This window comes from Bos indicus x Bos taurus, chromosome 5 (genome assembly GCF_003369695.1).
Source record: "Bos indicus x Bos taurus breed Angus x Brahman F1 hybrid chromosome 5, Bos_hybrid_MaternalHap_v2.0, whole genome shotgun sequence".
Lineage (NCBI taxonomy): Eukaryota > Metazoa > Chordata > Mammalia > Artiodactyla > Bovidae > Bos > Bos indicus x Bos taurus.
The window spans coordinates 119,846,053-119,861,929 of NC_040080.1; the positions used below are offsets into that span (position 1 = coordinate 119,846,053).

The window sequence follows — 15,877 nt, forward strand, 5'->3', positions numbered from 1 at the left end:
ATTTCAGTTTGAAGGGACGTGTTTGCGTGAGGAAACGGAGGCTGAGATTTCCGGACAATGAAATAAGTTGAAGTCATGTAGAAGCAGACTCTGTGTAGACCAGAATTTCTCAGATTTTAATTAGTCACTTGGGGACCATGTGTGAAGTGCACTTGCTGAGCAGGCGGTCTTCGGTTCTGTTTCTAACAAGCTCTCAGAGTAGCAAGGGTGTAGCCTTGAATATAGAGAAATCTGAAAGAAGAGCATTGGATAGTGCAGGACATAACAGGATTAAGGAAAAGCATTATTTTGTATTTCTTTCTGAGCGTGTTTATAGCCAGAGGGAAGCAAAGAGTTGAAGTAGCAGTTACAGGTGTAAGATATCATTGCTAAGCAAAGAGGGAGAAAGAAACGGTAGGTGTCACAGAATGTTTAGCTTTAGGACTCCTGTATGTTGTTTTCTGTTTCTCATGAACCCTCTGTTCCTTATCAGTTCCTGGTATACAGGAACAAGAGGACCAGCACGCTGTTCCCAGGAGTGAGGTCATGGGACGGTACGCATACATGGATTTCCTTCAGTAACTTTTACCCTACAGTAAAAGTGTTTAGTCATGACCCTCTTACTCAAGATATGGATTGTCTTCTGGCCTTGTGGCAATTGTTATTCCTTGTTATTCCCTTGGTAACCATTGTTATACATCTGGCTTTTGTTCTTTTCTTATTTTTTTGCCTAAAGCTTCCTTGTATAAAAATATAAAAACTCACACAAACATGAATAATGCACCCTTGTTCCACTAGAGACTTGGGTCTCCTGTGTCCTTCTTTGTCTCTCTGGCTAGTTCTTTGGAGCATGGAGGCCTGCCAAGCTCACTTCCCTGCCCGGGCTTCCAAGACCTTGTTGAGAGGACGCCTTGTGCCTTAGTGAGAGGTACAAGCCCTATTCTAGGGCTTTATTGGTTTTCCATGTAACCCAGGGAATATTAGTCTCTGTCTTTTGCTTTCTTTTCATTGACTCTGGTCCACCAGGCCCCAGTCTGTAAAGAAAACCACAGGTAGGGATGATCCATAGAAGGATGTCAAGGGAAAGATATAAGTCCACAGATCCAGAGATTACTACCCTTTGGATATGAGAGAATCTAGTGAAAGGACAAAGGGAAGAAAGGAAGGCCTTAGGGATGTGAGTTTGGAGTTGATGAGGACACTTGAGAGAACTCCTTCTAGATGACTTCAGTGTATTTGCCCTGAAAATAGATAAGATCATTATTGTTCCAGAGAATCCTGGAGGTGGGAGGGGGTGCTAGAAGTGGGGAAACCACAGCCCCTCTGAGTAATTCTTAGGCATCAAAGATATATGTTGTGCTGGTATTTGTTATTCAAAATAGATTAATTTGAAAAAGGAGGCATTGAGTTTTTTTTTTTTAATATAGCTGATTCTTTGAAAGTTGTTTCATAGAAATCCTTTGAAGAATTAGCATGATGTACCAAGCCAAACTAAATTTTGAAGCCAAACGGATAATAGGGTTCATTCCCTAAGTGCTAAAAATACTTTTAATAAATACTACACTGATTTTTGGAGAAGGCAATGGCACTCCACTCCAGTACTCTTGCCTGGAAAATCCCATGGACAGAGGAGCCTGGTAGGCTGCAGTCCATGGGGTCGCTAAGAGTCTGATACGACTGAGTGACTTCACTTTCACTTTTCACTTTCCTGCATTGGAGAAGGAAATGGCAACCCACTCCAGTGTTCTTGCGTGGAGAATCCCAGGGACAGGGGAGCCTGGTGGGCTGCCGTCTATGGGGTAGCACAGAGTTGGACACGACTGAAGCGACTTAGCAGCAGCAGCAGCACACTGATTTTAATATTTAATTAATACTACACTTTCCAATCCCAAAGAAAGGCAATGCCAATGAATGCTCAAACTACCACACAATTGCACTCATCTCACATGCTAGTAAAGTAATGCTCAAAATTCTCCAAGCCAGGTTTCAGCAATATGTGAACCGTGAACTTCCTGGTGTTCAAGCTGGTTTTAGAAAAGGCAGAGGAACCAGAGATCAAATTGTCAACATCCGCTAGATCATGGAAAAAACAAGAGAGTTGCAGAAAAACATCTATTTCTGCTTTACTGACTATGCCAATAGTCAGTGTGGATCACAATAAACTGTGGAAAATTCTGAAAGAGATGGGAATACCAGATCACTTGACCTGCCTCTTGAGAAATCTGTTTGCAGGTCAGGAAGCAACAGTTAGAACTGGACATGGAACAACAGACTGGTTCCAAATAGGAAAAGGAGTACGTCAAGGCTGTATATTGTCACCCTGCTTATTTAACTTATGTGCAGAGTACATCATGAGAAACGCTGGACTGGAAGAAACACAAGCTGGAATCAAGATTGCTGGGAGAAGTATCAATAACTTCAGATATGCAGATGACACCACCCTTATGGCAGAAAGTGAAGAGGAACTAAAAAGCCTCTTGATGAAAGTGAAAGTGAAGAGTGAAAAAGTTGGCTTAAATTTCAACATTCAGAAAACTAAGATCATGGCATCTGGTCCCATCACTTCATGGGAAATAGATGGGGAAACAGTGGAAACAGTGTCAGACTTTATCTTTTTGGGCTCCAAAATCACTACAGATGGTGACTGCAGCCATGAAATTAAAAGACGCTTACTCCTTGGAAGGAAAGTTATAACCAACCTAGATAGCATATTGAAAAGCAGAGACATTACTTTGCCAACAAAGGTCTGTCTAGTCAAGGCTATGGTTTTTCCTGTGGTCATGTATGGATGTGAGAGTTGGACTGTGAAGAAGGCTGAGCGGGAAGAATTCATGCTTTTGAACTGTGGTGTTGGAGAAGACTCTTGAGAGTCCCTTGGACTGCAAGGAGATCCAACCAATCCATTCTGAAGGAGATCAGCCCTGGGAGTTCTTTGGAAGGAATGATGCTAAAGCTGAAACTCCAGTACTTGGGCCACCTCATGCAAAGAGTTGACTCATTGGAAAAGACTCTGATGCTGCGAGGGATTGAGGGCAGGAGGAGAATGGGACGACAGAGGATGAGATGGCTGGATGGCATCACTGACTCAATGGACATGAGTCTCAGTGAACTCTGGGAGTTGGTGATGGACAGGGAGGCCTGGCGTGCTGCGATTCATGGGGTCACACAGAGTCGGACACAACTGAGTGACTGAACTGAACTGAACTGAACATTAATTTTGAAATATGCAAGATTTTTAATTTATAATAATTCCATGGCAATTAAATGTAGTATTTCCTTTTCACTGTCTTTAGTGAATTCCTATGTCTGTATTACCAGTGTCCTAAGATCCCCCTAAAAACAAGACACTAAAACTGAATGTATTCAATGCCAAAGCAGAGTGTGACGATTCTGCTCGGTACTAACTCTGCATGAATGTACAGCTGGCTTTCATATTAACATGTAATTAACTTTGTGTCCCTTTTTCTTTTTAGATTCTCCTGGGAAATATTCTAATGTGAAGGTAAAAACGTTTATGATTTTACCTTGAATTCTGAACTGTGGATCGTCTCCTATGTACATTGTTTAGTAATCATCTTGTTTCCAAACCCCATTCAGCCAGCAGTCAGAACGAAGGAGTCTGTTCCTAATAAAACAGAATGAAGGATTTACAAACATCCAGTTCAGGTTAATTTTGCAGTGCACAGTTAACTCTGGAAAGAGGGACATTGAACTATTTGAAATGCTCAGTCTTCATACTTCTAATATTTTCTTTGAAAATTTAATTGAAGAATTGGACATACATAAAGCAAATGTTATTGTTGATACCTGTGTTTTGAAACAAAAGATATTTACAAGGATAAGAACAAGTTTTTAAATTGTAAGCTTCAACTCAACATGTTTCTGTATATGTTTCGACACTCTGAAGTTCTCAGTTTGGAATCTCTATACTTCTCAGGAACTCTCCGAGATTAAATTTTAGACTCTAAGTTTTTTCCAATGTCCAAAAATGCTTGTTTGAATTCTAACCTTCCCCTAGAGTAAAACTTCACCTGCTAATATGTCAGTTATATTTCAGCTTATAATTGTTTTATTATAGTATCGTTACACAGATGAATGTAGGCCAGTCAGATGTTTTGATGAGCAGGCTGTGTGTGTGTGTGTGTGTGTGTGTATTTGTATGTGCATGTGTTTGTGTGTGTGTATGAGTTTGTGGTGTCTTTGATTATTAGAAGTAGGGGAAGTAATCATACTTTAATGACTATTGGATAGACATAATCTTTTGAAACAGTGATTCTGAAAGTTGTTTGCTTTAGGATCCTATTATACTTCTAAAAATTATTGAGAATTCCAAGGAACTTTTATGTCTATTGATGTTTACTATATGGGAGTTCAGTTGAGTTCAGTTGTTCAGTGGTGCCCGACTCTTTGTGACCCCATGGACTGCAGCACACCAGGCTTCACTGTCCATCAGAACTCCCGGAGTTTACTCAGACTCAAGTCCATCGAGTTGGTGATGCCATCCAACCATATCATCCTCTGTCTTCCGCTTCTCCTCCCACCTTCAGTCTTTGCCAGCATCAGGGTCTTTTCCAGTGAGTCAGTTCTTCACATCAGGTGCCCAAAGTATTGGAGTTTCAGCTTCAGCATCAGTCCTTTCAATGAATACTCAGGACTGAATTCCCTTCGGATGGAGTGGTTGGCTATCCTTGCATTCCAAGGGACTCTAAAGAGTCCTCTCCAATGCTACAATTCAAAACCATCAATTCTTTGCTGTGCAGTTTCTGTATAGTCCAACTCTTACATCCATACATGACTACTGGAAAAACCATAGCTTGGACGAGACAGACTGATGTTGGCAAAGTAATGTCTCTGCTTTTTAATATGCTGTCAAGGTCAGTCATAGCTTTTCTTCCAAGCAGCAAACGTCTTTTAATTTCAGGGGTGCAGTCACCATTTGCAGTGATTTTGGAGCCTCCCCAAATGTAAAGTCTGTCACTGTTTCCATTCTTTCACCATATATTTGCATGAAGGGATGGGACCAGATGCCATGATCTGAGTTTTTTGAATGTTGAATTTTTAAACCAATCTTTCCACTCTCCTCTTTCACTTTCATCCAAAGGCTCTTTAGTTCTTCTTCGGTTTCTGCTATAAGAGTGGTGTCATCTGCATATCTTTGGTTATTGATATTTCTTCCGGCTATCTTGATTTCAGCTTGTGCTTCATCCAGCCTGGAATTTTGCATGATGTACTCTGCATATAAGTTAAATAAGCAGGGTGACAATATACAGCCTTGACATACTCCTTTCCCTATTTGGAATCAGTCTGTTGTTCCATGTCCATTTCTAAGTGTTGCTTCTTGACCTGCATACAGATTTCTTGAGTCAAGTGGTCTGGTATTCCCATCTCTTTAAGTGTTTTCCAGTTTGTTGTGATCCACACAGTTAAAAGCTTTGGGGTGGTCAATAAAGCAGAAGTAGATGTTCTTCTGGAACTCTCTTGCTTTTTCCATGATCCAGTGGATGTTGTCAGTTTGATCTCTGGTTCCTCTGCCTTTTCTAAATCCAGCTTGAATGTCTGGAAGTTCACGTTTCATGTTCTTTTGAGGCCTGGCCTGGAGAATTTTGAGTATTACTTTGCTAGTGTGTGAGATGAGTACAATTGTGCGGTAGTTTGAGCATTCTTTGACATTGCCTTTCGTTGGGATTGGAATGAAAACGGACCATTTCCAGTCTTGTAGCCACTGCTGAGATTTCCAGATTTGCTGGCATATTGAGTGCAACATTTTCATAGCGTCATGTGTTAGGATTTGAAATAGCTCAACTGCAATTCCATCACCTCCACTAGCTTTGTTTGTAGTGATGCTTCCTAAGGCCCACTGGACTTCACATTCCAGGATGTCTGCCTCTAAGTAAAGGATCACACCATCGTGCTTATCTGGATCATGAAGCTCTTTTCTATATAGTTTTTATGTGTGTGTTCTTACCACCTCTTCTTAATATCTTCTGCATCTGTTAGGTCAATACTATTTCTCTATTTATTGTGACCATTTTAGCATGAAATGGTCCCTTGGTATCTCTTACTCTCTTGAGGAGATCTCTAGTCTTTCCCATTCTGTTATTTTCCTCTATTTCTTTGCATTGACCACGGAGAAAGGCTTTCTTATCTCTCCTTGCTATTCTTTGGAACTCTGCATTCAAAAGGGTATATCTTTCCTGTTCTCCCTTGCCTTTAGCTTCTCTTCTTTTCTTAGCTATTTGTAAGGCCTCGTCAGACAACCATTTTGCCTCTTTGCATTTCTTTTTCTCTGGGATGTTCTTGATCGATGCCTCCTGTACAATGACACGAATCTCCATCCATAGTTCTTCAGGCACTCTGTCTATCAAAACTAATCCCTCGAATCTATTTGTCACATCCACTGTATAACCCTAAAGGATTTGATTAGGTCATACCTGGATGGTCTAGTGGTTTTCCCTACTTTCTTCAATTTAAGTATGAATTTGACAATAAGGAGTTCATGATCTGAGCCATAGTCAGCTCCCAGTCTTGTTTTTGCTAACTGTATAGAGCATCTCCATCTTTGGCTACAAAGAATAGAATCAGTCTGATCTCTTCATTGCCCATCTGGTGATGTTTGTGTGTAGAGTCTTCTCTTGTGTTCTTGGAAGAGGGTGTTTGTTATGACCAGTACGTTCTCTTGGCAAAGCTCTGTTCACCTTTGTCCTGCTTCATTTTGTACTCCAAGGCCAAATTTACCTGTTATTCCAGGTATCTCATGAATTCCTTCTTGTACATTCCAGTCCCCTATATTGAAAAGAACATCTTTTTTTGGTGTTAGTTCTAGAAGGTCTTCTATGTCATCATAGAACTGTTTAACTTCAGCTTGTTCAGCATTACTGGTCAGAGCATAGACTTGCATTATTGTGATATTGAATGGTTTGCTTTGGAAATGAACAGAGATCATTCTGTCATTTTTGAGATTGCATCCAAGTACTGCATTTGGGACTCTTGTTGACTGTGATGGCTACACCATTTGCTCTAAGGGACTCTTGCCCACAGTAGTAGACATAATGGTCATCTGAGTTAAATTCACCCATTCTAGTCCATTTCGGGGCTTCCCTGGTAGTTCAGTCGGTAAAGAATCTACCTACCATGCAGGAAACCCGAGTTTGATGCCTGGGTCAGAAAGATCTCCTGAGGAAGGAAATGGCAATCCACTCCAGCATTCTTGCTTGGAAAATCCTATCACCAGAGGAGTCTGGCGAGCTACAAATAGCCCATGGGGTCAGAAGTATCGGACAGGACTTACGGCCTAAACCACAAACCAGTGCATTTTAGTTCACTGATCCTAAAATGTCGATGTTCACTCTTGCCATCACCTGATTGACTGCTTCCAATTTGCCTTAATTAATGGACCTAACATTCCAGGTTCCTACACAGTATTGCTCTTTATAGCCTTGGACTTGACTCCCATCACCAGTCACATCCACAGCTAGGTGTTGTTTTTGCTTTGGCTCCATCTCATCGTTCTTTCTGGATTTATTTCTCCACCGACCTCTAGTAGCATATTGGACACCTACTGACCTGCTGATGGGAAGTTCATCTTTCAGTGTCCTATCTTTTTGCCTTTTCATACTGTTCATAGGGTTCTCCAGCCAAGAATACTGAAGTGGTTTGCCATTCCCTTCTCTAGTGAACCATATTTTGTCAGAACATTCCAGCATAACCCGTCTGTCTTGGATGGCCCTTCACGGCATGGCTCGCTCATAATTTCATAGAGTTAGACAAGTCTGTGGTCCATGTGATCAGTTTGGTTTGTTTTCTGTGACTGGAGTTTTCAGTCTGCTTGCCCTCTGATGGATAAGGATAAGAGGCTTATGGAAACTTCCTGATGGGAAAGACTGACTGAAGGGGAAACTGGATCCTATTCTGATGGGCAGAGTCATACTCAGTAAATCTTTAATCCAGTTGTCTGTTGATGGGTGGGGATGTGTTCCCTCCCTGTTGTTTGATGAGGCCAAACTATGGAGGAGGTAATGAAGATAATGGCACCTCCTTCAACAGGTCCCATGCATGCACTGCTACACTCAGTGACCCTGACCAGGCAGCAGGCCACCTCCAACCCTTGCCTCAGCCAGAGACTCCTGGAAAATAAAACTAAAAAAGGTAAAAATACAGGCACACACAATCATAATGGCTAATTCCATTCGTCATTAGAGTTCTGATATCACATATCCTGTCTCTGGAGAACTCCTGTGTGCACTCAGAACATAATTGAGCATGGAAGTAACGTTTAGAGTTGTTGTGAAAAGAGTTTTGACCTCTTGGATCCCCTGGCCCAGTGGGTCTCTGGACTTCAGGAATTCTCAGGGCACACTACAGAACCACCATTTTAAACCATTGGCATGGTTGGATGTGAAATGATAAAGGGACCCTTGTGTTGACACGGGGTTTAAAGTTTCACTTTTACATTTCTTGCTTGTTTCTTTGATTTCTCTTAAGAAATTTAGAGCTGAGAGTTCCTTTTTTTTTTAAGCAAATATTTCTGTGTTGTGTTCATTCTTCCCTCATGGTGCTCTGTGCTCTTTGGATCCAGTGTGGTTCTAGACTTATCCTATTTTCACGTGGAAACAATTGGTCACCCACAAGACTATCATGTCTCATATAAGTTTATGTCTATCCACGGCTTAAAAAATCAGTTCTGAAGATATTGATAATCTGGGGAAAGACCATCTCATTATAATTAAAAAAGTTGTCATTGGTGGTAGTGTTCAGTTGCCAAGTTGGGTCCAACTCTTTGTGAGCCCATGGGCTGCAGCACGCTAGGCCTACCTGTGCCTCACCATCTCCCGGAGTTTGCCCACGTTCCTATCCATTGCATCAGTGATGCTATCCCACCATCTCATCCTCTACTGTCTCCTTCTCCTCCTGCCCTCAATCTTTCCCAGCATTAGGGTATTTTCCAGTGATTCAGCTCTTCACATCAGGTGCCCAAAGTATTGGAGCTTTAGTTTCAGCATCAGTCCTTCCAGTGAATATTCATCATTGATTTCTCTTAGGATTGACTGGTTTGATCTCTTTGCTGTCCAAGGGACTCTCAGATGTCTTCTCTAGCATCATTCTTTGAAAGCATCAGTTCTTCGGTGCTCAGCCTTCTTTATGGTCCAACTCTCACATCTGTACATGACTACTGAAGAAACCATGTCTTTTGCTGTACGGACCTTTGTCAGCAAAGTGATGTCTTTGCTTTTTAATGTTGTCTAGGTTTGTAACATTAATTAAAGTAGTAGCATTCATTTAAAGTGTTTTTAAAACCATGGTCTCTAGAGCACACAGTATTATAAGGCATAATTAAGTGTAAAATAAGGTAGATATACATTTTTCTTAATATATTTGTATGTTGAAAAATAGTCATGTATGGATGTGAGAGTTGGATTGTAAAGAAAGCTGAACGCAGAAGAATTGATGCTCTCGAACTGTAGTTTTAGAGAAGACTCTTGAGAGTCCCTTGGACTGCAACAAGATCCATCCAGTCCACCCTAAAGGAAACCAGTCTTGGGTGTTCTTTGAAAGGACTGATGTTGAAGCTGAAACTCCAATATTTTGGCCACCTGATGCAAAGAGCTGACTCATTTGAAAAGACCCATGTATTGGGAAAGATTGAGGGCAGGAGGAGAAGGGGACAACACAGGATGAGATGGTTGGATGGCATCACTGACACAATGGACATGAGTTTGGGTAGACTCCAGGAGTTGGTGATGTATAGGGAGGCCTGGCGTGCTGCAGTTCATGAGATCGCAATGAGTCAGACACGACTGAGCCACTGAACTGAACTGAACTGAACTGATGTTGAAAAAAATTATTGGTAAAGTTCTTATGGAATACAGAATATGTAATAGAAGTTGAGTGAATCAAAATCAGTAATACTAGGCAATTAAAAAGTAGAAGAAATAAGACACAGTAGTTTACATCTCTTCATGAATGACGGTGACATGTGAGATACCGTAAGCTGTGAAGGACTAGTGAGTTTCATGGGAGAGGAGGGCATGGAACTGATTCTCTGAAGAAAGACTTTGTACAAGTTAGTCAGAGTTGTATTCTCACATTCTAATAAATGGAGACTTGGTTTTCACATTTTTCAAATTGGGCTTCTGCTGCTTTGAGCCTCAATAATGAGGCTTGTCAAAGAGCCAGGCATTTGAAAGTTGATGGTCAGTGTGCGTTGGTGTCCCATTCACTGACCAAAAATCAGTCAGCATCCACAGAATTTCGACAGAAGACCATAATTGATAAAATGAAGATAAAGACTGTAGCGGTGTTCCCGGTAGGGAATTACTTGCTCTGCCAGCTATGCAAGTGGGAGCTTCCAGGAAACAGAGGAAGCAAAGAAGGTAATGCAGAAGCCCAGAGCACTCAGCTGTCTCAGCCTGGGCATGGCCTTACCATCCTTCTGAAGGTTCCAAATTAGATTCTGTGGCAAAGTCTACCTTGTGCTGACTCCTTTTATGCAACCTACAGCCAATCAGTAGCTCTTAGCAAGGTGTGTGTATTCTCCCTCTGACCATTTGTGAAGTTGTGAAGTCGCTTAGTCATATCTGACTCTTTGTGACCCCATGGACTATAGTCTACCAGGCTCCTCCAACCATGGGATTCTCCAGGCAAGAATAATGGAGTGGGTTGCCATTTCCTTCTCCAGGGAGTCTTCCTGACCCTGGGATCGAACCCAGGTCTCTGGCATTCAGGCGGACGCTTTAGTCTCTGAACCACCAAGGAAGCCCCTCTGACCATAGTAATACAATAAATAACAAAGAGAGTTAGGAAAACGTAAGTTCGTTCAGGCTGGTGTTTAGCATACACCTGAGAGTGGGTAGCAGGATTATGTTTAGAACTCTGGGACTAGTTGGGAGACTAGGTAGCCATCTAGAGACTGCCTTCTCAAAACGGGACTTCGTGCAATTTTTTTTTTTTTTTTTTAGTGCACTGGGATGACCGTAGCAATGTTTTTATATGGCTGTCAATTCATAAGTGTTAGTCATGATTATATTTAGTATAACTGCAAAAGCCACTCTGATACCAAATACTAAAATATTTCTTGTGTTTTCTGTGACTTCATATTTTTTAGAATTGGCTTTCCCAATGGGAATGGGAGTCATGGGAAATTTGCTACATAGTACCTTCTTCTCAGCTGTGTCCACATAGTATATCAACTTGTTTTAGTATTTGTAATGAATTAAGAGTTCACAAGGGAGGTTGGCATAAAGGAGTGGTGTATCACTTAAAAGCAGTATATAGAAAGTCAATTCTGATTCTGCTAGGATGCCCAGTCTATTGAGTAACCACATCTAAGAATGTGTTGTCCATAAATACTAATTAATTTAGTGCCCTTAATCAGTCATACGGTCAGGACTATAGTAAAAAATCATCCACTCTGTCTTTTTTCACTCCTGTACTTTTTTCTTTTTTATCCTCACCTTGCATTTACAGAATATTCTCAGTTATCTCCTAGAGTAGTGACTACAGGCTCTAAAATCAATGTGTTTGTCTTTTTTTCTTTTAATATATACAACTGGATCTTTTGCTCTTGTCTCTCCATGAGCTTGGTAGGTCCAGGAAAAACAAAATCAAAAAAATGCCTACACGAGTCCCTTCCACACTGGACGATGTGAGATAGGAAAACTACAAAATAGATAGAAGCCACTTTGGTCAGTTAATGTTGATCATTTTCTTCTCAGTCAATACATTTTATAAAATAACGAGCAGTTATTTTATCCTTCAGATTTATAAATAAATAAATTTATTATATATTTATAAATAAATCCTTAAAGATTTATTCTGTACTGTACCCTGAAAGTTTTATATCCTAAATATTTCTGTAAACACTCCCTCAGTTCAGGCCTGCATCACCTTGTTATGCTCAGTATTAATGCCCTCAGATTTGCCTTCCTCCGGTTATTCGTATGCCCTTCAGATTCCTCCCTCCCGTGGTGTTTAGAGTCCCCAATCTCAAAAGCACACGTGACCATGAGGCACTCTGAGTCACATTAATGTCTAGATCTCTTAAAGCACCATTGATGCTCTCATAATCTGACTTCTGCCTGACTGTCTCTAGCCCTTTCAATCCTTTGCTCTAGAATTCTGAACTACTGCTGGTGCCCTCATCACTTGTCCCTGTTGTTGTTCAGTCGCTCAGTCGTGTCTGATTCTATGTGGCCCCATGGACCACAGCACACCATGCTTCCCTGTCCTTCACCATCTCCTGGTGCTTGCTCAACTCACGTTCATGGAGTCGGTGATGCCATCCAACCATCTCATCCTCTGTCATTCCCTTCTCCTCCCTACTTAAACCTTTCCCGGCATCAGGGTCTTTTCTAATGAGTCAGCTCTTCGAAGCTGGTGGCTAAAGTACTGAAGCTTCAGCGCCAGCGTCAGTTTTTCCAGTGAATGTTCAGAACTGATTTTGTTTAGGATTCACTGGTTGGATCTCCTTGCAGTCCAAAGGACTGTCATGAGTCTTTCTGAACACCACAGTTGAAAAGCATCAGTTTTTTGGTGCTCAATCTTCTTTTTGGTCCAACTCTCATATCCATACATGACTACTGGAAAAGGCTTTGCTTTGACTAGATGGACCTTTGTTGGCCAAGTAACGTCTCTGCTTTTTAATACGCTGTTTGTCATATCTTTTCTTCCAAGGAGCAGGCGTCCTTAAGTTTCATGACTACAGTCACCATCTGCATTGATTTTGGAGCCCAAGAAAATACAGTCTGTTTCTGTTCTCATTGTTTCCCCATCTCTTTGCCAAGAAGTGATGGGACTGGATACCATGACCTTCGTCAGTCCCATCCCTTCACTTTGGACATATATCTACCCTGTGGTGTGTGTGCTTCTCTCCCCATCTTGCTACAGCCTGAAATGCTCTCCCTCTCCTGCCCTCTGTTCCCTTGAACTGTGTAAGTCTGCATTCAGGCATTATCTGTAGAAAAGCCATCCCTGACACCCTTTTCTACATTTTTCGTGAAACTCCAGTGTCTAGTACTAAGTAGAAACCCAAGAAATAATTATTGAATAAGAGACACTGGGGCTCTGTATCAACCTAGAGGAGTGGGATGGGGAGGGAGATGAGAAGGAGGTTCAAAAGGAGCAATATATGTGTACCTATGGCTGATTCATGTTGAGGTTTGACAGAAAACAACAAAATTCTGTAAAGCAGTTATCCTTCAATTAAAAAAAAAAAAAAAAAAAACACACTGTATATACCAAGGTGACTTTTAAGAGCTTGTCCTCTGCAGTCTAGGAGCCAAAAGGATAGACATGTAAAGAAATAATTTACAGTTCAGATCTATATCTATCACTAGGAAAATCTAGAAAGATACACTAGTAAAATCTTTAAAGTACTAAGGGAGCTACAAGGAAAAGCGTAGCTCTTTATCAGGGGAAAGATGGCAGTAATAAAAGAAAACTTCACAAAGCAGGTTGAGCCTTAAAAGATGAAAAGTAATTTGTCGGAAGAGTAGAGGGAAGCATTTCAGATGAAGGAACTGATAAAAGCTTAAAAAGTAAGGGGAATTTTGTAAACCATGAATAATGTTGCAGTTGATGCTTGGCATGTTGTTAAAAAGGTCCTGTTAGGAAGTAGAGAAGAGAATGTATGGTGACTTTATATGTCTGTCTTGTATTTTGCTTGGTTTCTGATTGTTTTGTTCACTGCTGTTTGGATCAATCTGTGACTGAATCTTTGAGCTGTTTGTGTGCCTGTAAGAAAAGCAGACATTACTTTGCTGACAGAGGTCCATCTAGTCAAGGCTATGGTTTTTCCATTGGTCACGTGTGGACATGAGAGTTGGACTGTGAAGAAAGCTGAGCGCTGAAGAATTGATGCTTTTGAACTGTGGTGTTGGAGAAGACACTTGAGAATCCCTTGGACTGCAAGGAGACCCAACCAGTCCATTCTGAAAGAGATCAGCCCTGGGATTTCTTTGGAAGGAATGATGCTAAAGCTGAAACTCCAGTACTTGGGCCACCTCATGCGAAGAGTTAACTCATTGGAAAAGACTCTGATGCTGGGAGGGATTGGGGGCAGGAGGAGAAAGGGACAACAGAGGATGAGATGGCTGGATGGCATCACTGACTCTATGGACGTGAGTCTGAGTGAACTCCGGGGGTTGGAGATGGACAGGCAGGCCTGGCGTGCTGTGATTCATGGGGTCACACAGAGTCGGACACGACTGAGCAACTGAACTGAACTGAACTGAACCTGGTGACATCTGGTATTTCCCAAATGGTTTGTTGAAGTTTTCAGGTCATTGGAAGTAGTTCTTAAAGAAGTAAATATTCAGCCGAGGATTAAGATTGACTTAATCTGTCGTTTCATACAATGTTTTAGATCTCTGTTAAATGAGGATTATGTCTTTTATCTAAACATTCTAAGTAATTTTAACTAAACATGCAGATCTGTCAAGAGAACAATACTTGGAAATGATAACAGAGGAAGAACAAGAAAAACCTGATGAAGATGAGAATAACTATGCACAGGTATGTTATCTGGTGTAGTACTGTATGAGAAAATGTGTATCAACCAAGGCAAATTAGAATGGAAACATAAGTTAACACCCATCACAAATGAGTTAAAGTGAAAGTTCAGTGAAATTTTGTGAGGAATACCAAATTACCGTTTCTCCTCAGGAAGATCCACTATGTGATAACCCTAAAGAAGGAGCAAACCTAAAGGAAATATCTCCTAATCTCACAAATAATATACCTGATTATGAAGAAAAAGATGCATTTGGAGTATCTGTCTCTCTAGTATTCCAAGCATTTCCTGAACAAAAAGAACCCAGTCTCAAAAATGTTTTTCCGTGGTCTGTAACTCTGGATCCCTTGGATAGACTTGTCTGTCATCTTCAAAGCTTTGTTTTCCCTGAAAATAAAGTAGACTTTGAAAATTATTAACTAGACATTGCACATGTGTTTATGAAAATTTAAGAGAGTTTTTATAATGATACAGAAAATAAAAAGGTAGGGGAGCCGGTAGCTATATTCGAAGTGAAAGACCAAGAGATTGATATGCAAATGTCACAAAATATAAGGCAAGATCAAACTAATCAGAAATTAGACATTGGACAGGCATGTCATTCTAGTCTGTGGTTTGTCTACTCTGGTAAGATGAAATATAGAATTCAAATAAAAATTCACTTTCCCCTTGCTGTTGTTAAAATACTGATCTGAAAAATAAAGCAATACAGGACTGGTTCCAGAAGCCACTGCATGCAGATAATTGCAGCGCTAGTGACATTAAAAGCATGGAACCTGAGTTAGAAAATGGGAATTCTTCTCCACCTAATAGTCACAGCGCATCTGAAGTGTATGTAAATGAAGAATTAGAGAAGGATATGCAGAGGTTTAAGAATGAAATAGACATGTTTCAAGTAGAGTTGCTGGCTCTGGAAAAAGAAAATTTAACTTCCAAAAGAGTTTCTCATTTTCTCTTGCTTTGGTTTTTCTCTTTCTTGATGATGTGGTCCATTTTGATTTTCCATTTATGAATAAAGCGGGATCATCCAAAAAGGTAATTGTGTAGAAATCTATTATTATCTCAATAACAGGGATTCAGGAAACTATTTCCATGGCTTTTGTCCTTCAATCAATTCTCATATCTAATTCTTCTCCGTCAGTCTTCATATGGACTGGGAAACTCATTTAGCTATTTACCATGTGGGTGTCTGAGCCAGAATAAGCACCAAGGAAATTGCTTAAGAAGAATAATCAGCTAGGTTTTTGTGTCTTTTTTTTCCCCCTTTAACTCTGTTGGGTTAAATATAAGTTATATTTCCATAGAATGGGAAGAAAGCACTGACTGAGAGATGGGACATGAACATGGGTTCCCTCTAATCTCTTCATTGTGGTTGAATATGTGTGATCTTCT

At 40.7% G+C, this 15,877-nt stretch overlaps 1 protein-coding gene across 8 annotated transcripts in view; it reads left to right on the top strand.

Annotated features, from left to right (window-relative positions):
- The window catches only part of LOC113893368 (ankyrin repeat domain-containing protein 26-like), a 49,513-nt gene extending 34,609 nt beyond the window's left edge, over positions 1-14,904 (top strand). For 5 of the 8 annotated variants that reach the window (XM_027543366.1, XM_027543369.1, XM_027543367.1 and 2 more), the window contains one exon: positions 473-1,580. In XM_027543366.1, coding sequence (XP_027399167.1) covers positions 473-561 — 89 coding nt within the window. In that variant the 3' untranslated portion in view covers positions 562-1,580. Of the gene's footprint in view, positions 1-472; positions 1,581-3,452; positions 3,482-3,576; positions 4,418-14,404 lie in introns of those variants that run through there. The other 3 variants (XM_027543370.1, XM_027543371.1, XM_027543373.1) reach the window with 3 other exon arrangements.
- The last annotated feature ends 973 nt before the right edge of the window (positions 14,905-15,877 follow it).